Genomic DNA, 24,051 nt, shown 5'->3' on the forward strand with positions numbered 1-24,051 from the left:
TAGATTACTAACATTTAATTTAACCATTAAAACAGAGTCCAGAAAAAATAATAATAATGAAAACAATGGAATCCGAGAAAAAAAAAAAAAAAAAGGGGGAATTGGGAAAAAACTGCAACTGGTTTCACAGGGCCCTATAACTATTAGTAACTCTGCAACTATGTTAACTAGTTAGTAGACTGTTAGTGTATGGTCTTACCAAGTATCATTGGGATGCCTTTCAAGAGGATTTTTATTTTTATTTTTATTTTTTTGCAGCTGATGAAGGATGAAAACATTGTCAGCCAATCAGAATCCTGTTTTAAAGAGCTTGAGCATTTAAAGTAGCTGATGACTAAACCACAGCACAAGCTTATAATAAACAGAACAATATTTTGCGTTGATGTATAGTTATCATTCTAGTCATCATACTTGGTGTAAATGGGCTTTCATCCTTGTGAAACAAAAGCACGCTTAAGCATTATTACGGAACTAATAGACTTTAAAAGAATGTATTTCTTTGAACTGAATATAATGTTTTCAGACACTCAATGTGCATGTTAATTGCAATTAAATGAAAATGTTTTATAGTTTTTATTTAGATTAAATGAGTTTAGCTCAATTTTAGAGTGTTTTTGACCCACTTAAGTAAGACTAAAGAACATCTTTATATGTAATTTCATACTTCTGTTGTCTTATGGTAAAATGGCTCATCCAATTTTATTGTTATCATTCTTCCTGCAATGCCATGATCGGTAAAACAAATAGTTCTGCTGGTTAAAATCTGCCAATCCCCCCCCCCACCAGCATTTTTGCCTGAATTATTTTTCTCCAAGCGCTTTATTGATTGGAACGCAGAAAGTAAATGACACACACAAATATTTTCTTCCTGGAGTCTATTTTGGAGCTGTTTGTGTGTTAGATTCGCTCACGGGAGAAAGATATCGGCAAATCCACGAGGAATCAGCAGATTTCCACAGAATACCAGAGTGTCTGTTTGTTACAGATTTGGGCTAATTTGATAATGCTTTAGCCACCAGTGCGAGTGTTTTACTCTCGGCTCCTCGGTTTAAATCCATTCCTTAGAATTCAGTTTGATTTATTTTCCTCCATAATACAGAAGAAAAAAAAAAAAATTAGTTTAGAGGATAGATCGATTAGTTTGATGATATTAAATTATTATCTATTTGCTTAACCTTGTGAAAATGAAGTACACTTGAGTGTTTATGGAAAATAGAATGTAACTGAGTGTGAACTGAATGTAATTATTATTATTATTATTATTATTATTATTATTATTATTATTATTATTATTATTATTATTATTATTATTATTATTATTTTCAGCAGTTATTTTAGTATAAAGGAGATACTATTATAGTTTTCAGAATGAGCTTTAATTTTTATAGTTTCCATTTTCATTTTATTTAATTTTACTTTAAGCGAATTTTGGTAAGCGTTTTTATCATTTTTAGATTGTTTTTTGTAACTGTGTAATAGATAGTGGTTAATTAATTATCTTTGTTATTATAGGTTATCATATCGATAGATATATATATAGATCTATATTATATATATATATATATATATTATATATATATATATATAGTTGTACTCTTTTTATAATTGATTTTAAATATGACTTTATTTTTATTCATAAATTTTTTTTTCTTATTTGATTTTTATATTACATTATTTTCAAACATCAGGACACAAAATATAAAACAAAGTGACACACTTTTCTTTGGCATACCTGCACGTTCATGATCAGTGAAAACGGAGTTCTGATGGTTAAAGGTCGTTTAGCGTGTTTGGCCAGCATCTTTTTGAACCCCGAGTGTAACTCTTGTTCTCGCTTATGTTGTGTGTTTCGCTGCTTTTCCTCCTTCCTGACTCCTGCCGGTTGTAGTCTGCAGTTTCCTCCTCTTCCAGCATCTGAGGAGAATTTCAACCCCAACGGTTTCATTCTGGAGCTTACTCACACAGCGCAGTATGACGGCTTCATTCTGGTCGACGCAGGACTGCCGCTGCTGGGAACCAACCGAACACACACCACCTGCTCCTCACACAACCTCACCAACTTCGCTGTGCTCATGGCTCACGTGGACGTGGAGGTAAGACGCTTTCCATCAACACCATGAAATTGTTTGTAAACCATGTTTGCGCTCCCTTCGTCCAACACAATTAAAAAAAACCCATTGCAACAATTGTTCTTGTTTCGTGTTTCTTGTCATTCAGCATGGTGGAAACCAGTAATGACTTGAAGCTATTATGTATAATGAATTATAAATAAATAATTGTAATTGTAAGTTAAAATGCATTATAATATTTGAAATCTGAAATTAAACTACATGTTTTTATGCATTATACTTTCTAAAAGTGTAACAATGCATAAATAAGTATTATTACTGTGATTAATATTCATGAGATATACAGTGCAATATAAGGTGCATTGCAAGGAATGACGTCAGGCATTGAAAATACTTTTATAATGCATATGTGTAATAGCTTCAAGTTTTACCCAGGGTTAAGTTTTTAGTTAGATTCGTTCACGGAGAAAAAGATATCGGCAAATCCACGAGGAATCAGCAGATTTCCACAGAATCCAGAGTGTCTGTTTGTTTACAGATTTGGCTAATTTGATAATGCTTTAGCCACCAGTGCGGAGGAGTGTTTTACTCTCGGCTCCTCGGTTTAAATCCATTCCTTAGAATTCAGTTTGATTTATTTTCCTCCATAATACAGAAGAAAAAAAAAAAAATATTAGTTTAGAGGATTAGATGCGATTAAGTTTTGATGATATTTAAAATTATTATCTATTTGCGTAACCTTGTGACTAAATGAAGTACAACTTGAGTGTTTATGGGAGGAAAATAGAATGTACTAAGTGTGAACTGAATGTACATTATTAAGTCTTAATTATTATTATTTTTTTTTTTTTTTTTTTTTTTATTGTTATCATTATTATTATTATTATTATTATTTTAGCAGTAATTTTAGTATATAAAGGAGATACTATTATAGTTTTCAGAATGAGCTTTAATTTTTATAGTTTCCATTTTCATTTTATTTAATTTTACTTTAGAAATTTTGGTAAGCGTTTTAATCATTTTTTTAGATTTTTTTGTAACTGTGTATAGAATTTTTATTAATATATTGTTATTATAGTTATTTATCTATATATATATTATAATATTATATATATATTAATTATATATATATATATCTATATATATATATATAAAGTTGTACTCTTTTATAATTGATTTTAATATGACTTTATTTTTTATTCATCATTTTTCTTATTTGATTTTTATTTACATTATTTTCAAACATCAGGACAAAAAATAAAACAAAGTGACACATTTTTCTTTGGCATCCTGCACTTTCATGATCAGTGAAAAGGAGTTCTGCTGGTTAAAGTCTTTTAGCATGTGTGGCAGCATCTTTTGAACCCCGAGTGTAACTCTTGTTCTCGCTTATGTTGTGTGTTTCGCTGCTTTCCTCTCTGACGCAGTTTCTTCTTCCTCCTCTTCCAGCAGTCTGAGGAGAATTTCAACCCCAACTGTTCATTCTGGAGCTACTCGAAGCGCAGTATGACGGGCTTCGGTCGCGCGCAGGACTGCCGGCTGCTGGGAACCAACCGAACACACACCACCTGCTCCTGCACACACCTCACCAACTTCGCTGTGCTCATGGCTCACGTGGACGTGGAGGTAGAGACGCTTCCATCACACCATAAATTGTTTGTAAAACCATGTTTGCGCTCCCTTCGGTCCAACAATTTAAACATTGCAACAATTGTTTCTTGTTTCGTGTTTCTTGTCATTCAGCATGGTGGAAACCAGTAATGACTTGAAGCTATTATGTATAATGAATTATAAATAAATAATTGTAATTGTAAGTTAAAATGCATTATAATATTTGAAATCTGAAATTAAACTACATGTTTTTATGCATTATACTTTCTAAAAGTGTAACAATGCATAAATAAGTATTATTACTGTGATTTTAATTATTCATGAGATCATACAGTGCAATATAAGGTGCATTGCAAGGAATAATTCATGCATTTAAAATACTTTTATAATGCATTATGTGTAATAGCTTCAAGTTTTACCCAGGGTTAAGTTTTTAGTTAAATAAAACCATATTAAGGACATTTTTGTTGCTTTAAAAAAAATAAATAATAATAATAATAATATATTTTATTTGAAGTTTTGGTAGTTTTTTTGTATATTAAATTTAATTAAAGTTCTAAAAATGCCAAAAATATACAGAAAATATGTAAAATCCTAAATATTACTATACTATATATAAAATAGTAAAATGTGCATATATAGTACTACTCATATATATATATATATATATATATAAACATAACTACTAACATGACAAAATAGCTAAAAAATTTACTTAAATTCAGAAGAAAAGTGAAAATATAAAAATGACTGATTTGAAATATAATGGTATCTCAGTGATTTACGTCTATATGATGTAAATCATCCCGGGATGTTTGGAGCTGCTGAATGTCTTTTGCTCTGAAGAAATCAGAAGAAAGGCGTGAGGTGTGTTTATGTGGAGCAGATCTCTGTGGAGACTGTTTATTGTTTGCTGATGACTCCAGGCTGTGAGGTGCATTGTGGGAGATCAGCGGGTGGGCGGTCTTTATCTCTCCATATGATCCATGATCAACGCCGATTCCCAGCTGAGCGACTTAATACACGCCGAACAAACAGCATACACTTGTGTATTTGCATTGTTACTGTTGCTTTCGGTTGGTTTTGTGTTTTTTTTTTAAAGGCCAATATGATGCTTCTGATGTACAGCTTGACGCCTGCTGAGTTTTTGTGAGTCGCTGCCATGCATTGTTTTCAGCCGCTCACCTATTAGTGCCATTTGACTGTTTCTGTGTTGTTGTTTCTCTATTGATGTCTATTGTTGTGTCGGTGTGGTCGAGCGCAGGGGTTTTTCTCCATCTGGCAGGCGTGGGGTCGCATGGGACGGAGCCTCAGCCAGGTGCATTAAGTCTAAAAGCTTCATTTACATTTTCCATTCAGAGCCCAGGTTCGGCTTTGCCTGGAAAGAAACAGAAGAACAATTGACAGGAAAAAGTGAAAAATGAGGGGGAGAAAAGACATTTTGACGGATGAAAGAAAAGCCCTGTGGAGCGCCGTCGACAGCCGTGGCTCTCGAGAGAACGAGAGAGAGGAGTAGATCGCTGACAGATATTTTGATTAGCAAGTGAGAAGGGAAAACTGCAGGTCTCCTTCAGGTCCTGCTGTTTAAAATAAAATCTCGCCACTCAGATTTACAGTGTTTGAGTCACATCTGGAAGTAGAGGTCATTGAATGGTGAGGATTGGAGACACACCTATTTGAGGCAGTGACACGCCCACCACCGAATTGGACACGCCCCCTCCAAGCTTAAACACGCCCACATTTGAGCATGAGTGCCATTGTTGATGTTGACAACTAAAACTATTACAAAAAATTTCTTAATGGAAACAAAACTGCTAGAAAACATACATATCAAATGAAAAACTTAAAAATTTGAAATTAAATAATAATAATAATAATAATAAGTACTAAATTTACAAAATCTACATCTAAAGAGAAAATAAATGAAAGCTAAACAGAAATATTTAAAATACACAAAAACTAAAGAAAATGCAAGCTATTTTAAAAATTTAAAATACACAAAAACTAAAGAAAATGCAAGCTATTTTAAAAACGCTATTATTAATTACATAATAATAAATATTATTATAGTTTATAATACAATAAGGAGGAGCGGAAATATTTAAAATACACAAAAACTAAAGAAAATGCAAGCTATTTTAAAAATGACACAGTCATCAGAAATAGACACGGCCACATATGCTTAAATGCTTGAACACACCCACCTTGGGCTTAGCCACACCCACTGTAGATTAAGTTTAGAGCTTGTGGTCATGCAGGAAAACATATAAAACACTCTGTGTGCTTGTGTCGCCAGGCACACGATCAGACAAGTAAACCGGATCTCATTAACTAGGGGAAAAAAATAAATAATATAATGTATTTATAATGTTTTATTTATTATTTAATAAAATATGGGTAATATATTGTTTTTATAATGTTTTTTATAATAATAATAATAATAAATTTATAATAATAACAATAATAATAAAGAATAAAAAACAAACAAAAAAAACTTTAAAATACTTGAAATGTTGCCTTGGCTACTAACTGAAACAAAGTAAGTTGACATACTAAAATTACTAAAACTAAAACTGAAATGAAAATAATTTGAAGCAAATTAGAAATAGATAAAAATAAAACAAAAGCACATACATTAATAAATATTCAACTAAAATTGAAACAAACTAACTTTTGTGAGAATGTTTTTCTTTTTTAGATTTATATATATTTAAATAAAATTGAAATAAATTAATTTTTATGTAAATACTTTTTATTTAACAAACAACAACAACAACAAAAACAGAAATGTTGCCTCATGTATTAGTAGCTTTGGATAAACGTGTCTGCTAAATGATAAAATGTAAATGTAAATATGAAATAAAAATAAATGATTAAATGTAAATGTAAATATTATATAGAGATATATATATATATATAATATTATATATATATATAATATATATGATATATAGATGATATATGAAATAAAATATACCGTTCAAAATTTTAGGATCAGTAAAGACTTATAATGTCATTTAAAGAAATGCTCATCAAATGCATTTATTTGATAAAAAAACAAACAAAAAAAAAAACAGTAATCTTGTAAAATGTTATTACAAATATAAAAGATTGGCTTCTATTTTTAATATCCTTTAAAATTTAATTTATTTCTGTGATGCAAAGCTGAATTTCCATCAGCCATTACGCCAGTATAAAAGTGTCACATGATCCTTAAGACATCATTTAAATGTGCTGATTTATGTATTAAAGAATTATCAATGTTGGCAACATTTGTGCTGCCAAAATTTTTTTGAAACTGCGATACTTTTTTCAGGATTCATTGATGAATAAAATATATAAATCTCTTCTAAACATATAAATGTTTGGCTATCATTCTTAACAATTTAGCACATTCTTGCTGAATAAAAGTTTTAATTTCTTCAAAAATAGATGAATAAAAAAGTTACTCACCCCCAAACTTTTGAATGGTAGTGTATTTATTGTTAAAAAAATTTCTAGTTTTAAATAAATGCTCTTCTTTTAAACCAATTCATCAAAGAATCCGAAAAAAAAGTATCATAGGTTTAATATATATATATTATATATAATATATATATCTATATATATATATATATCGATATATATATATTTCAGCACAGTTTCCAGCAAATTCAGCTTTGCATCCCCATCATCAGAATAAATTAGAGTTTAATGCATATTAAATAGAAACACCCTTATTTTTACGTCATCAATATTTCAAAATATAAATATTTTTCCTGTATTTTTGATCAAATAAATGTAGCACTGACGAGCATATGAAACTTTTAAAAAAATAACAGCAAAAAAACATATGAGCCCATGATCAACCAATTTGAACTTGGTACTGTATATATATATATTGTATATATATATATATATAGATATATATTTAATAATAATATAAGATATAATCTATATAATATATATAAATTGCCAAACTGCATTTACTGGATACAAAAAGGGATAACTGTTTGTACTGCCTAACTTAACCACACCCTTTTCAGATATGACCACACCCAATTAGGCAAAGCCGCACACCACATAACTGAATCAGAGAAAACACTTTTTACGAAGGGGTTTCATTTTCTGTTCATGAGCATCCATTCGGTCCATGCCCTTCTTTCAACTATGGTCTGTTGGGGGAGCGGAGCGGAGGTTTTGATTCTTTGATATGCGTCTGTTGAGGAGCGAGAGCGAGGTTTTGCGGGTCGATCCTCAGAGGTGAGCATTGTGTTGTTGCCATGGCTGCAGCGGTGGCAGTGATAGCAAGAGCCAAATTAATGGACACATCGAGAGCGCTGGAGTGATGCTGAGTCTGGGGACAATGTCACACAATCGTCATCCATCAATCTTAAAGGAGGCCGCTGGTCGCCATGGTTACCTCATGCTCTCATCGCAGGGGTGTGCGTGTGAACGGCGACAGAATTACACCTTGTTAGGGCGAGGAAACAAGGACTGATTGAATTCTGAGTGAAATGTGTTCATGTTTACTGCTCTGAAGGCCTTTGTGAATGACTGAAATCATTCAGCACATTCACACCCATCTCAACTAAAGCAAACTTAACATTCCTCTCAATAAAATTCCTCCTGCTGCTGCTACTTTTCCTTTAAGTTTCAAAAGTATGTAAAAGCATGACAGAAGTAGTGCTGTTTAGATGTACACTACTGTTCAATAGTTTGGGGTTGTAAGATTTTTTTGAAATAAGTCTCTTCTGCTCACCAAGGCTGCGTTTATTTGATCAAAAATACAGTAAAAAGAGTGAAATATTATTACAATCTAAAACAGCTGTTTTCTATGTGAATATCTGTTAAAAATGTAATTTATTGCTGTGATCAAAGCTGTATTTTCAGCATCACTACTCCAGTCTTCACATGACTTCACATGATCTTCAGAAATCATTCTAATATACTATAGTTGCTGCTCAAGAAACATTTCTGATTATTATCAATGTCGAAAACAGTTGTGCTGCTCAATATTTTTGAGGAAACAGTGATGCATTTTATTTTTCTGGATTTACAGATGAATAAAAAGTTCAAAAGAACAGCATTTATTTGGAAATTTCTTGTAACATTATACATGTCTTTACTGTCACTTTTGATTAATTTAATGCATCCTTGATTAATAAAATTAATAATATATTTAAAGAAGATCTTAATGACCCCTGAATAAATAAATAAATTTATTTTATTTTATTTTATTTTATTTTATTTTATTTTATTTTATTTTATTTTATTTATTTTATTTTGAGTGCTCCATTAAAACATGTTTAACCTGTGTGAACTGTATGTCTGTCTGGGAAACCGTGATCATGTAAGAGAACCGATGAACTGCTGCTGTTCATGTTGTAACTGGTTCATTGAAACAAAATGTTCAAAAGAACGGATTTGTGGAAACTTCTCAGCACTGTGTGAGACATCAGCTAATACTGAGGAAAGAAGAACACAGACAGGTTATAAATCTACCAGATCTTGAATCTGGAAGCACAGACACACACACACACACACACACACACACACACACACACACACACACACACACAAACACTCATTTCCAGAGTGTTGACACACACACACACGCACACAAACAGACACACACACATACTGATCTCTTTTACTTTTTTGTCTCGGTGTGTTTGATGGAGAGCAGAACACTATTAATCACACACCTGCTCCATCACCTCTATGTGTGTGTGTGTGTTATTCAGAAGATTTCCTGATTGTCCATCTATGTCTCTCTACTAGAGCTGTTTGATATATATATATATATATATATATATATATAACAAATGTTTATTATAGAAGTTATTTTTTTTGACAGTGTCAACTGAATAATGTGGGTTTTTTTTCTTAGCCATTATGTTTATTAAAGATTCCTGCAGTGCAACGCTTCTCGCTTTTTGTTTTAATATCATTTCTGATTTAAACTTCAGAAAAAATGCTGATATTGTTCAGTTCTGTGAATCACTTCAATACTCTGATTCAGTGACTCATTAGCATCGTCTCTCAAAAATGTTCATGTTAATGTCCATGTGGCATTTACTTTCATTATTTTTTATTTATTTCTCAAAATATTTTAGTAAAAACTTGTATTATTACTGAATATATTGTTATCGTGATGCATATGAATGAAAATGACTAAATATTGTCATTCTTTCTTCTTCATCATCATCATCAAAATTCTCTTTTCTTCAGATTCCTTGGTTTAAGATGATTCAATATTGAAAAATCAGACCAGATCATCTTCAGACCATGCTAAAAAAAAAAAAAAGCAGTGGAATTCGAGTTGATTAGTCAAAGCGTTCTCGAATAACACGCGAGTGAATTCGACGAAGAGCACACCAAAGTGGACGTGAGGCTATATCTCCATATCACGAGAGCACATTCAAACCAAACTTGGTGTGTGTTATAATAACCAGGGAGTTAGGTTTTGTGCGTACGCACGCTTTATTTTTGGGGCCCCAGGACCTGGGGTTACATGTTGTGTTTTGGAGATGCGAAAAATGTTTATTATTTTTGATTTTTGTTAGAAAAAATTTATAAGATCACAAAATCACAAGTCTCTTTAGGTTCGGTACGACATACTGAGTTGAAAAAAAGGTTTTTTTTTTTTTTTTTTTTTTTTTTTACCAAATTTTTTACCATTTTAAAATTTATACATAAAATGCTATTGCAGTTGTCACTAGGGTGGTACCTTTCACTAAGATGTACACTTTAGGTGCCAATATTTACTTTTAAGGTACTATTATGCATCCTTTAGGGGTAAATAAGGTACAAAGGTGTGTTTTTTTTCCACAGATATCACCCCAGTGACAGCTTTTGTACCTTTTTTTTTTCTGAGAGTGCTTGTAGAGTGTGTGAGTGTCCGTGTGTGTGTGTGTGTTTGCGTGTGGGTGTGTGTGTGTGCTTTTTTTTTTCTGAGAGTGCATGTACACTTGTGTGTAGATTTACTTGAGCTCAGCGTTGACTCTATAAAATCTGAGACTCACTGTGGATTCTGCTGAGCAGGCTTGAGCTGTTGATTTACTTACAGCACTGACACACACACACTGCTGTTGAATGTAGAGGAGATATAGCGCTCAAGGGTGAGTGGGCCTCAGGAAGAGTGATGTGTTATATGCTCAGCGGCCCTCTGGGTCTCACACACACACACACACACACACACACACACACACACACACACACACACACACACACACACACACACACACACAAGCTATGTACTGTTACCTATGCAGTGCTCATAAATATTCATGTGCTATGTTCTTCAGAAATGCTGACATCCAGTCTTCCAGACTCAGAGTCTTTTGGGATGTGTCCCATATCAGCTGTGCTCTTTTCCCCTGGCTGTGGCCTCCGTAGGGACCCTACAGAGGGAGTACAGTGGGAATCAGTGATGCCATCTGCGGGATCTGAGCGCTTTAACTGCAGCACGATAATAAATCAAACTGACTGTCACACGCGCTTAACAGAAAAATACACAATACATGCATGAAGACAGTTTTGTAGGTTTATTAACTTGCTGGAGGCTAGTTTGCAGCTTTGCAGTAAAAGATACTCATATATATACCCTCACCTAAAGGATTATTAGGAACACCATACTAATAATGTGTTTGACCCCCTTTCGCCTTCAGAACTGCCTTAATTCTACGTGGCATTGATTCAACAAGGTGCTGAAAGCATTCTTTAGAAATGTTGGCCCATATTGATAGGATAGCATCTTGCAGTTGATGTAGATTTGTGGGATGCACATCCAGGGCACGAAGCTCCAGTTCCACCACATCCCAAAGATGCTCTATTGGGTTGAGATCTGGTGACTGTACAGTGAACTCATTGTCATGTTCAAGAAACCAATTTGAAATGATTCGAGCTTTGTGACATGGTGCATTATCCTGCTGGAAGTAGCCATCAGAGGATGGGTACATGGTGGTCATAAAGGGATGGACATGGTCAGAAACAAATGCTCAGGTAGGCCGTGGCATTTTAAACGATGCCCAATTGGCACTAAGGGGCCTAAAGTGTGCCTAGAAAATATCCCCCCACACCATTACACCACCACCACCAGCCTGCACAGTGGTAACAAGGCAGGATGGATCCATGTTCTCATTCTGTTTACGCCAAATTCTGACTCTACCATCTGAATGTCTTAACAGAAATTGAGACTCATCAGACCAGGCAACTTTTTCCAGTCTTCAACTGTCCAATTTTGGTGAGCTCGTGCAAATTGTAGCCTCTTTTTCCTATTTGTAGTGGAGATGAGTGGTACCCGGTGGGGTCTTCTGCTGTTGTAGCCCATCCGCCTCAAGTTTGTGCGTATTGTGGCTTCACAAATGCTTTGCTGCATACCTCGGTTGTAACGAGTGGTTATTTCAGTCAAAGTTGCTCTTCTATCAGCTTGAATCAGTCGGCCCATTCTCCTCTGACCTCTAGCATCAACAAGGCATTTTCGCCCACAGGACTGCCGCATACTGGATGTTTTTTCCCTTTTCACACCATTCTTTGTAAACCCTAGAAATGGTTGTGCGTGAAAATCCCAGTAACTGAGCAGATTGAGAAATACTCAGACTGGCCCGTCTGGCACCAACAACCATGCAACGCTCAGAATTGCTTAAATCATCTTTCTTTCCCCATTCTTACATTCAGTTTGGAATTCAGAAGATTGTCTTGACCAGGACCACACCCCTAAATGCATTGAAGCAACTGCCATGTGATTGGTTGATTAGATAATTGCATTAATGAGAAATTGAACAGGTGTTCCTAATAATCCTTTAAGTGAGTGTATATATATATAATTACACCACAAGATATTAAAAAAAAAGTCGCTACCTACATTTATCTGTGGACAAAGGTTCACCATCAGGTGAATACCTGAATAGCACGATTGATTAGTCCCTAGAATGATAAATAAATAAATAAATAAATAAATAAATAAATTCAAATATAAACAATAAGGGTACCTAGAACAATAAATAAGTGAAAAATAAAAAGTAAAATTATAATTATAATTTTTATGATACAATTAAAAATATATATAATAATGTTTTTTTAATAATTATTTATAAATTATAAAAATATAATTTAAAATGTTAAAATGTATTTTATTTTATTTTATTTTATTTTATATGTTTTTTTGATGTTTTTTTATATTTTATTGGTGTAAGCATCTGAAATCATTGCTCTGATGTGCTCTCGTGCTTTGATGGTGCCACTGTGTATCTGTAATTGCTGCTCACAGCGATGTTTTGATATCCAGGTGTAATATTGCTGTTCAGAGGGATGTGAAAGCGTTCTGATCTGTGTGTGCTCTCTCCCTGCAGACAGTAGAGCCGGTTCATGGTCTGCTGCTGGACATCATCACGTGGGTGGGGATCCTGCTGTCTCTGGTCTGTCTGCTCGTCTGCATCTTCACCTTCTGCTTCTTCCGCGGCCTGCAGAGCGACAGGAACACCATCCACAAGAACCTGTGCATCTCGCTCTTCATCGCTGAAACACTCTTCCTCACTGGCATCAACCGCGTGGACCAGCCCGTACGAGAAAAAAAAAAAAAAAAAAAAAAAAAAAAAAAAACACTCACAACTTATCATTTCAATGTTATTTTAGTAGCATGAATAGCTATTACAATTTGAGTTTGGTTTTATAGTTTCCATTTCCATTTTTAAGTTAACATATATTCTATTTAAGTAACAATAATACTTTTATGGGTTTAGTGTTAATTTATGTGATGATAATCCTGATTTTTTTCATTGTATTTGCATTGTTCATCAATCAAAGTTTTATTTTTTATTATTTGTTTTAAACATAAGCAGATAATTTTGTTGAATGTATGCTTGCCTGCTTGTCAGTGGCTTAAGAAAAATAAATGTAATACGATATTCTAAAAAACTTAATTACTATATATATTTAGACATTTTACTCACTTTTTCCATATTGTGCAGCTGGGAAGATCGTGTGTTTGGACACTGGATGTTTTTTTTAATGGCAGACTGCATGTACAGTATTTATTAGTTCATGAGAGGGTGAAATAGCACAAGTGTGTGTGTGTCATAAAGATTTAATGAGAGAGCGTTCAGTGTGTGTGACTCTAATGCAGAAAGTCATGCATGATTTATAATCTTTAAACCCTCTTATTTCACATTTTTCAATTATCTGAGCAGGTTTGTGAGGTCGCCGAACTGCATCCATCAATCTCCAGGTAACAAGTGATTGTGTGCGTCTTTCAGATCGCCTGCGCCGTCTTTGCGGCTCTGCTGCATTTCTTCTTCCTGTCTGCGTTCACGTGGATGTTTCTGGAAGGCGTTCAGCTCTACATCATGCTGGTTGAGGTGTTCGAGAGCGAGCATTCACGCAGGAGGTATTTCTACCTGGCCGGATACGGCATTCCTGCGCTCATCGTGGCCGTTTCTGCCGCAGTGGATTACCGCAGTTATGGGACGGACAGAGTGTGAGTCTCCCACACACAAATACACTCAAATCTGGGTCTTGCTGGGATGTGTGTGTGTGGTCGCAGGAGGGTTGAAGTTTAGTCTAATGTTGCGGAAATTAAAGTCTGAATAATTGAAAGAACTCTCATGTATCAGCCAAAAGACACAAGAACCTTGGAGACATCCTGCTGTATTACTTCCTGTGTATGTGTGTGTGTGTGTGTGTGTGTGTGCACACGCACGTTAATTTGATGCTTGAGTGATGTGTTTTTGTCTCATTTTCAGGTGCTGGTTGCGATTGGACACTTATTTCATCTGGAGTTTTATAGGCCCCGCCACACTCATCATCATGGTAACCAGCTCTTATATTCCCTATAACGCACATTTAAAACCCTCAGTCTACATCCTGGTCTCCTCACGTGAGAATCCTAAACCAATCCTGTGCTTCTGTTCTTTCCAGCTGAATGTGATCTTCCTGGGAATCGCTCTCTACAAGATGTTCCACCACACCGCCATCTTGAAGCCAGATTCTGGTTGCCTTGACAACATCAAGTAAGCCTGACAGTGAGGGGTGGGGCCTGTTGGATGGGATCTCTGTGGGTGGAGCTTGTGGAGGGGTGGAGCCTGTGATATGGGCTATTTGTGGGTGGAGGGGTGTGGCCTGTGAGGTGGATTTTTGGAGGGTGGAGCCTTTGATAATTGGGGGCTATAGTGGGTGGAGCTTGTGTAGGGGTGGGTGGAGTCTGTAAGAGGTTGCGTTTGTGAAGGGGTGGAGCCAGTCGTAGATGGGGTCTATGAAGGGTGGGGCATCATGTAGTTGTGACCTGTTAGGGTGGTGTCTTTTAGAGGTGTAGATTGTGAAGGGTGGAGCCAGTGGGATGGGTTCTTTTGAGGGAGGAGCCTTTGAATGATGGGGCCTGTGGTGGGTGTATTCTGTGGGAGAGGTGGAGCTTGTGATGGGTGGAGTCATCGAGAGGTGTGGTCTTTTAGGATGGAATCTATGTGAGAGGTGGAGCCAGGAGTAGGTGAAGTCATGAACTGATCTTTGGTAGGTAGGGTCTTTAGGGAGGATCCTTTTAAAGGTATGGCCTGCGGTGGTTGGATATATGTGAAGAGTGGTGCCTGTTAAATGAAAGCCAGGGGGCAGCAGTAGGTGGAGTCATTGAAGGGTTTGGCACTCTGGTGGGTGTAGTCTGTGAGGGGTTGGGTCTTTAGGAAAGACCCTCTGGGAGTTGGGCCTGTGGTGGATGGGGTCTTTAAGATGTCTAAAGATGCTTTTAATATTCATCATTCCTCCAGTGATGGTTAATCATCAGATTTTGTTGAGTGGGGTGCCATATGCATTGCTTTCGAAACGCATCAGGACTAGTCATTAGCATTTATGCTACAAAAGTAATGTGATGTCCAAATGTGGAACTGGTGATCATATTCCAAAACATTTTCAACTATTTTTTGCTCAGATCAGTTTATTCGAGTAGCCTAACAAAACCAATGGCAGGTAATGGGACACAAAAGTGATAGGAGTATTGTGTTCGGGAAACCTGTTTGGAAACAGCCATTATGCTGCTCTCTTTTATTGCCCTAATTGCACAGAAATGACACACATCACGCATACGTATAAACAGGAGTTTTAAGCGGCCCATTGAACATCTACTGAGGAACCCGCATGGCTCATTTTTTATATTGTTATTGTAGGTTGAGGTGAATGTAAAACTGGCACAGGTATCCCACAGTGTGCATGTGTGTCTGTCTGTGTATTCAGTGGGGAGGTTGTTGTTACCTGAAGATCTATGTTATTTCACAGGAAAGAGCAGTAGACATTCTGCCCAAATTAACCTCCGCATGCACATGAATATTCATCACCGGAGCCACACAGCAGCCACTCAGGAGAGCAGAGCACTGAAAGGACTATAAATATGCTAATTTATGGCTGTCCCCTCAGATCCAGCATAGAGAGCAGGACAGTGAGATGATGTGTGTGCGTCCAGTTGTTCATGTGTGTGCTTTTGTGTGTGTGATGCATACTAATCAGACGGTTTGAGTCAATGATCTTGTAGAATCACTGCTGTGGATGAGTCCAGATTTCGCAGTGCATCACTGCATGTTAAAGGGCCAAACTGGACTGATGTGTCCCTTGGCCCAGAGAACTGTGATGGACATCTGATCAAAGTGAATACATCCTGAATCTGACACTTGCATTCATGTATCAAGCTCAACAGCAACTGTTGCAGTGGCCTTGGGATTCATTCTTTAATTATTTGTCACGTTCTTTTTCTCTACAGGCTTTTTAGAAACACATTCAATGCTTTGAACCAAACCAGAAAGGATTCACAGCATTGAAAACATTGATTTAATAAAAAAATTGTCAAAAAGACTAAGGTGCAAGACTCTGTACTTTATGTATTTTAGGAGAGAATGACAAATCAAAGCATAAATAGCCATGCAATAACAAACTTCTAAAGTATAAAATATATTTGATGTTTATTACAATATGTTAAAATGCAGACCCTTGTGAAAAGAAGTGTGCTTAATTGAGAAAGCAATTGAATGTGTACTTGTATTGTACAGTACTTTAAATCTTAAAGTATATATATATATATATATATATATATCTATATATATAATATATATATTGTATATATTAATGATATATATAAACTGTATTTGTATATTAATGAAATAAATGGCAAATGGTGTGAATAAAAAAAGAATTTGTAATTTTAAAAAGTATTTAAATTTTTCATGATTTAACACACTTAAGTACACTTTTAAAAGTGCACTTTATAATAATTTCAGATTAAAAGTTTTATTTTAACACATTTTAAATAATTTTGTTTTAATAATCTTGTGTTGTGCTTTAGAAAAGTACACTTATTTTGATGTGTTGCCTAAAGCACATGTACAGCACTTTATTATCATTTAAACTGTAATGTGTTATTCGATATTAAGTGTAAAGTTTATTAAATCTACTAAATTTCAACTTAATCATTACAAATGTTTAATTACAAATGTATAAAATACATAATATATAACTTTCAATATAAATGACTTTTTTTTCTTTACATATATAGATGTACTTAAGTCCTACTTAACTGGGTCAATAAACACTCTTACCTTCAGCTAATTGTAACTAAGGCATTTTCATTTTTTATGAAATTAAGGTAATGTCTAAAAACCTTACAATTATTTTTGCAAATAAGTCTATTATTTTAAAGTATATTATTTACAAAATAAAAAAATATATATATTTAGAAAATTATGCCAAAGTGTATTTTTCACAAGGGTATAAAATGATGTATAGACTGATTTGATGTTTTTTTTTTTTGCAATGTTTTATGAGATTGAATGATCACTGTTACTCTGCTGTCAAGATTCCCAGAGTGACAGCTTCTCTGATTGGTGGATCATGCTTGAGGATTATGGGTAGTGTAGTGTGTAGTTCTCAATCTTCAGTTTTGGACGACATGTTATCTCTGTCTTGAAAAATTTAGCTGAATTATTATTGAATTATATTATTAAAAGAGTTATTACTGAATCAATTTCTCTGTAGAAGAAATAAATGGGACTTTTACTTCCAGAGCCTTGCTGCTGCTGTGCTCTATTATGAAGAAACATATAGAAATATTTCTCGATATTAATTTTGAAGGGGACTGTATAAAACCGAATGACAACAGCAGAGGTGACGAGTTTGATTAATTCACGAGCGAGGGTCTTATTACAGTCACACATCTCCTCCCTCCATGGATAATTCTTGTAATCAGACGTTCTATTCATGCTAATAATGAGATAATGACAGTGTCTTTTTAGTAGTTTTCATACTCGGCTGTATCAGTTGGATCTGTAGAGTGCTTTTATTTGTTGATGTTCGACACAAAATCTAATATCATGGTATGAGTAATTCTATATTGTATATAACGGTGACACAATCTACACAATGTTTTTGAAATAAGTCTCTTCTGCTTACCAAAGCTACATTTATTTGATCAAAAGTACAGTAAAAACAGTGAAATATTATTACAATTTAAAATAACAGTTTTCAATGTGAATATGTTAAAATGTAATTTATTTCTGTGATCAAAGCTGAATTTTCAGCATGATTACTTCAGAAATCATTCTAATATGCTGATTTGCTACTCAAGAAACATTTCTGATTATTATCAATGTTGAAAACAGTTGTGCTGCGGAATATATTTGTGGAAACCATGCTACTTTTTATTTTTCAGAATTTTTGACATACAAATGTCAAAAGAACAGCATTTATTTGAAACATATATATTTTATCACATAAATGTCTTTACTGTCACTTTTGATCAATTTAATGCACTTTTTTGAATAAAAGTTAAAATTTCTTTCAAAAACCATCCCTTCTAGGAGGGTGTTGATATGTCAGATGATTGACAGGTGGCAGTTGGTATTGATAATTAAGTGGGCAGGGCACTGTTCCTCAAGGGACATTTTATTGGTCAAACAATTAGCCACACCTATTGAAAGATGGTGATGGCATCCAGGGCCGGCGCAAGCTCAAATGCCGCTCTAGGCAGAGCACGATCGTGCCGCCCCCACCTCACACTCACAATTAGGTATCCTTAAGATGCATGTAAACAAATTAATATTTTCTTTATTTATAAAATTACACTAAGACACCGTCTTTAGACAGAGCAGACTTTCTCTCGCTTTCACAAAAAAGTTTACAACAAAAGCAAAACGTTGCGTCCTTGCTAATAGCATAAACCAGCCGTGGTCTGTCAAGTTTCTCCCCGTTAGCTAATGTGCGACTGTAATGAGCCTCTGAAAAATCTCCTGTTCCAACTGTCTTTTGGGAAAAAAATTTCGGCCCGAGCCCGACAAGTACATTTTGATTGACAGCTTTTTAAAAAGCCCGAACCCGTTTACAGCCCGATATTATTCAAATGTGCGCGCACACACACAGCTCTTTTTCCTTGTGTCAACAATGAATCATTTATAGCCTACATGTTTTAACATAATTTATTCATAACTAACGTAGACTAGACCACTTGGAAGTTGGAATAAAGAAATAAAATAAGTCCTCTGTAACATCGTAACATCTCAGCACTCATTTAGCCTATAAATAGACCAACGCACCAATAATAACGAGTCTTTTTTTAACAAAATAAATTAAGATAAATTTTAAATTAAGATGGGTATTTGGCAATAAACGAAGTTAAGATACAGATCCGACAGATTTGCTTCGCCAGCAGCTGACATTTAATAAAAGAATAATGCCAATATTAGCGTAAATACTCTGTCCACATTATGCATTTAAGACTCAATGAATAATTAGTTATCATTTGAAAAACCTTTACTCACAAAGATTAGGCTAAGCCTACATGTTTTTGTGGAGGAAAATTATTGAATCCACTGTAGAGGTCTGATGGTGCGTCATTATTCATTCATTCTTCTCATTATAAACATGGTCAGAACTTTTCCACACCTCAGACTTTGCTTTAGTTGCTGGTGCAACCAAAAACATAATCGCCGGAGGCAAAGCCTCTGTTACACCTACTCAGCATCCATTTTCGCATCTTTTTTCGCGCTAATCGAAACGCATCACATGCCCGCTCGTTTACCTTGCAAACCGGAGCGCAAGCCCGAGCCCGGCCCGAGCCCGCATAAGATGATATAAATTAAGCCCGAACCCGACCGAACCCGTCGGGTCCCGTCGGGTCCCGTCGGGTTCGGGCAAAGATCTTCAACTCTAGTCTGCCTCCTCCAGGGCATTACTACCAACGTCCACACCTTCGCTGTCATTAGCATGGTCGCTGCTGATTTTTACTATGCTGTCCTCTTGACTTCCAGAGGCGATGAATTTCAAAAAGGAGCCTCTTTGTTTCTCCAGTGCTTGCTCTTTTAAAAGCCGTCATCTTTTGTACTCATGACCAGATAATTTTATTCGTTTTGACATATTTGAATATACATTAACGTATTTTTGCACGCATATCGATGCCGCTCTTAGTGTGGTGGGGGCAGGGCGCAGCCGGGCGGGAATTTTTATTCTAAATTTAAATTTAATTTAAATTTATACTAATGGAGTGGGGAAAAAAGCTGTAGATATAAGTGCGATAAGTGTAACCTAATGTAAAACAAACAAATAATAATAAAAAAAATCTCTCTCTCTCTCTCGCTTTCGCTCTCTCGCCTTCTCTCTCTCTTGCCGCCCTGGCTGAGCTGCCGCCCTAGGCGGCTGCCTAGTTCGCCTATAGGCACGCGCCGGCCCTGATGGCATCTATATTTCTGGCCCACTTTCCCAGATGAGTGAATTATAAAAGTCTGTATGTTCTGTTTTTTCCTCGTTTGAAGTGCACTAGCAGAGCTCTGAACCTCGAGTGTTGTGTGGCGGCCGCTGGACTCACACAGAGAGAAATGAAGGCATATATCTGGATTTGTTGTGTGACAGAAGTGAGGCGTAGAGGTCGTGACCTCTGTGAGCGGAGCGGGGCGGCCGTAGGTTGGTTTGCGGTTAATAACTCGACCTTCCAAATAGCCTTATAAATCACATCACATGCTTTTAAATCTTTTTTATTTCTTAGACTCAACTGTTATAAATCATATAACGGACAACAGCGGCAGCTCTGATGATCACAAACCTGAACAAACATGCTGCATGGCACTGTGGTGAACATCAATTAAAGGGATGGTTCACCCCCCCCCAAAAATGAAAATTTGGTTTTCATAGTCTTCCTTGTGTGGCTCCAAACCTGTATGCTTTTCTTTTTCCACTAAACTCTCTCTTTAAACAGAACTACATTAGAGGGTTCAACTTCAAATCTAAATCTACGAAACACAATCTCAGCTGAATGTTTCCCTGTTCCTCCAATATTAATGTATTAAGACTATTTACACCAGATTTTAATGTGACTTATCTGATCAGAACTGTTTTATATTATTATTTTTAAGAGCTCAGGTATCACAGTCTGCGAAACCACTTTATCCTCTCACATCTTATTAATAATCACATATTTGTTTTGCAAGAGTTGAATAAACAAATCAAATAATATGAGATTAAGGTGTTTTTTTTTTTTTAATTTGTAAATTATTTAATTGACCGAATTACCCCAAATAGACATTACTGCATTGACATCTAAGGAGGCAGTGAGTGAGTGAGGGAGGGAGGGAGGGAGGGAGGGAGGGACAGAGTGTGTGGGAGGGAGTGTGAGTGAGGTAGTATGTGGGAGGGAGTAAGGGAGGGAGTGAGTGAGTGAGGGAGGGAGGGACAGAGTGTGTGGGAGGGAGTGTGAGTGAGGTAGTATGTGGGAGGGAGTAAGGGAGGGGGTGAGTGAGGGGAGGAGTGAGGGAGTCAGGGAGGGAGGGAGTGAGTGAGGTGAGGGAGGGAGGGAGTGAGGGAGGGAGTGAGTGAGTGAGTGAGTGAGGAAGGGAGTGAGGGAGGGGGAGGGAGGGAGTGAGTGAGTGAGGGTGAGTGGAGTGAGGGAGGGAGGGGGAGGGAGTGAGTGAGTGAGTGAGGGAGGGAGGGGGAGGGGGGAGTGAGTGAGTGAGTGAGTGAGGTGAGTGAGGAGGGAGGGAGGGAGTGAGTGAGGTGAGTGAGTGAGAGAGGAAGGGGGAGTGAGGGAGGGAGGGAGGGAGTGAGTGAGTAAGGGGAGGAAGGAGTAAGGGGGGGGGAGGGAGGGAGGGAGGAGTAAGGGAGTGAGTGAGTGAGTGAGTGAGTGAGTGAGTGAGTGAGAGAGGAAGGGAGTGAGGGAGGGAGGGAGTGAGTGAGGGGGAGAGTGAGTGAGTGAGGGAGGGAGGGGGGAGGGAGAGGGTGAGTGAGTAAGGGAGGGGGGGGAGGGAGGGAGGAGTAAGGGGAGGGGAGTGGAGTGAGTGAGTGAGTGAGTGAGTGAGTGAGTGAAGGAAAGAGTGAGGGAGGGAGGAGAGGTGAGTGAGTGAGGGAGGGGGGGTCAGGGGGGGGGGGGATGGAGGGAGGGAGGAGGGGGAGGTGAGTGTGGGTGGAGGAAGGGAGTGAGGAGGGGAGTGAGGGAGGGGGGAGGGAGTGAGGGTGGGGGAGGGGAGGGGGGGGGTGGGAGGGGGAGGGGGAGTGAGGAGAGGAAGAAGGAGTGAGGGGAGGAGGGAAGGAGGGAGGGAGGGGGAGTGAGGGGGGAGGGAGGAGAGGGAGGGGGGAGGGGAGGAGGTAAGGGAGGAGGGAGTGAGTGAGTGAGTGAGTGAGTGGAGGAGGGAGGGAGGGAAGGAGGGAGGAGAGTGAGTGAGTGAGTGAGTGAGTGAGTGAGTGAGGGAGGGAGGGAGTGAGTGAGTGAGTAAGGGAGGGAGGGAGGGAGGGATGAGGGAGGGAGTGAGTGAGTGAGTGAGTGAGTCGCTCTGCTCTTCAACCTGGTGATTGAGTGATTTGATGTTAGAGTTGGTGAGGGAGGGAGGAGTGAGTGAGTGAGGGAGTCAGGGAGGGAGGGATGGAGGGAGGGAGGAAGGGAGTGAGTGAGTGAAGGAGTGAGTGAGGGGTGAGTGAGGGAGGGAGTGAGTGAGTGAGTGAGTGGGAGGGGGAGGGAGTGACGGAGTGAGTGAGTGAGAGAAGAAAGGAGTGAGGGAGGAGTGAAGGAGGGAGGGAGTGAGTGAGTGAGAGAGGAAGGGAGTGAGGGAGGAGTAAGGGAGTGAGTGAGTGAGTGAGTGAGGGAGGGAGGGAGGGAGGGAGGGGGAGGGGAGTGTGAGGTGAGAGAGGAAGGGAGTGAGGGAGGAGTAAGGGGTGAGGGGTGAGGAGAGAGTGAGTGAGGGGGAGGGGGGAGATGGAGGGGGAGGGAGGGAGTGAGTGAGTGAGGGAGGTGAGTGAGTGAGGGGAGGGGGGAGGGGGGGGAGGGGGGGAGGTGAGGGGAGAGAGGAGGGAGGAGTGAGGGGGGGAGTAAGGGAGTGAGTGAGTGAGTGAGTGAGGGAGGGAGGGAGGGAGGGAGTGAGTGAGTGGGGGAGGGAGTGAGGGAGGGAGTGAGTGAGTGAGAGAGTAAGGGAGTGAGGGAGGAGTAAGGAAGTGAGTGAGGGAGGGAGTGAGTGAGTGAGAGAGGAAGGGAGTGAGGGAGGAGTAAAGGCCAATTTATACTTCTGCGTCGAGTGTACGCCGTAGTGTACGTCGTAGGTTACGCACGTAGGCGACGCCGTCGTGAGCATTTATACTTCTGCGTATGTCTGTTTTGCTCTGCAGTTACACCGCCGAAACGCTAGTTGACCTGAGCGGGTTCCACTGTGTTTACATACACGAATTCGCTGCCATCTGGCAGTCTTTGTAATCTCCCGAAAGAGGAGTCATACAGATGGCTGGTATTTCCTCACTTCTGTATTTCATCGCTCGGTCACTTGGTCCATTTCCATGTTGGCTCTTCACTGAATTTCGGAGTTTAAAAATGGCGGGCGGTCCAGAGTGCAGAAGATCATTCGGGAAATGCGTAGGAGGAAACGTGATACTACCAAGCCGACCAATCACAGATCTTGCAGTCCGCGTCGTTGCGACGCGTAGTTACATTTTTGAGGAGGTGCGCGTCAGGGTACGGTGAAGGGTACGACGGTATGGTACACGTCAATGCGTATGCTACGCCGTACCTACTACGCGCACCCGACGCAGAAGTATAAATTGGCCTTAAGGGAGTGAGTGAGTGAGTGAGGGAGTGAGTGAGTGAGTGAGTGAGTGAGTGAGTGAGGGAGGGGGAGGGAGTGAATGAGTGAGAGAGGAAGGGAGTGAGGGAGGAGTAAGGGAGTGAGGGAGGAGTAAGGGAGGGAGGGAGTGAGTGAGTGAGTGAGTGAGTGAGTGAGTGAGTGAGTGAGTGAGTGAGTAAGAGGAAGGAAGGAAGGAAGTTTGTGATATGTACAGAAATGAAAAAGATATATGTGTATGGGAAAAATTAAACATGCTTGTCAAACAATTTCAAGGTCCGCTGAATGGTTTAAGTTACCATTGTCATTGCTACTTTTTAAGTTTAATTTAATTC

The 24,051-nt window shown here is 37.9% G+C and overlaps 1 protein-coding gene across 1 annotated transcript in view; it reads left to right on the forward strand.

Moving 5' to 3' along the window:
• LOC109049531 (adhesion G protein-coupled receptor L3-like) overlaps positions 1 to 24,051 on the forward strand; it is a 133,313-nt gene that overhangs the window by 84,660 nt on the left and 24,602 nt on the right. Inside the window, exons 12-16 of the mRNA XM_042761400.1 lie at positions 3,519 to 3,695; positions 13,016 to 13,225; positions 13,919 to 14,139; positions 14,405 to 14,471; positions 14,580 to 14,671. Of these exons, the coding sequence (XP_042617334.1) occupies positions 3,519 to 3,695; positions 13,016 to 13,225; positions 13,919 to 14,139; positions 14,405 to 14,471; positions 14,580 to 14,671 (767 nt within the window). The remainder of the gene's footprint in view (positions 1 to 3,518; positions 3,696 to 13,015; positions 13,226 to 13,918; positions 14,140 to 14,404; positions 14,472 to 14,579; positions 14,672 to 24,051) is intronic.

This window comes from Cyprinus carpio, chromosome A7, assembly GCF_018340385.1.
Source record: "Cyprinus carpio isolate SPL01 chromosome A7, ASM1834038v1, whole genome shotgun sequence".
NCBI classification, from domain to species: domain Eukaryota; kingdom Metazoa; phylum Chordata; class Actinopteri; order Cypriniformes; family Cyprinidae; genus Cyprinus; species Cyprinus carpio.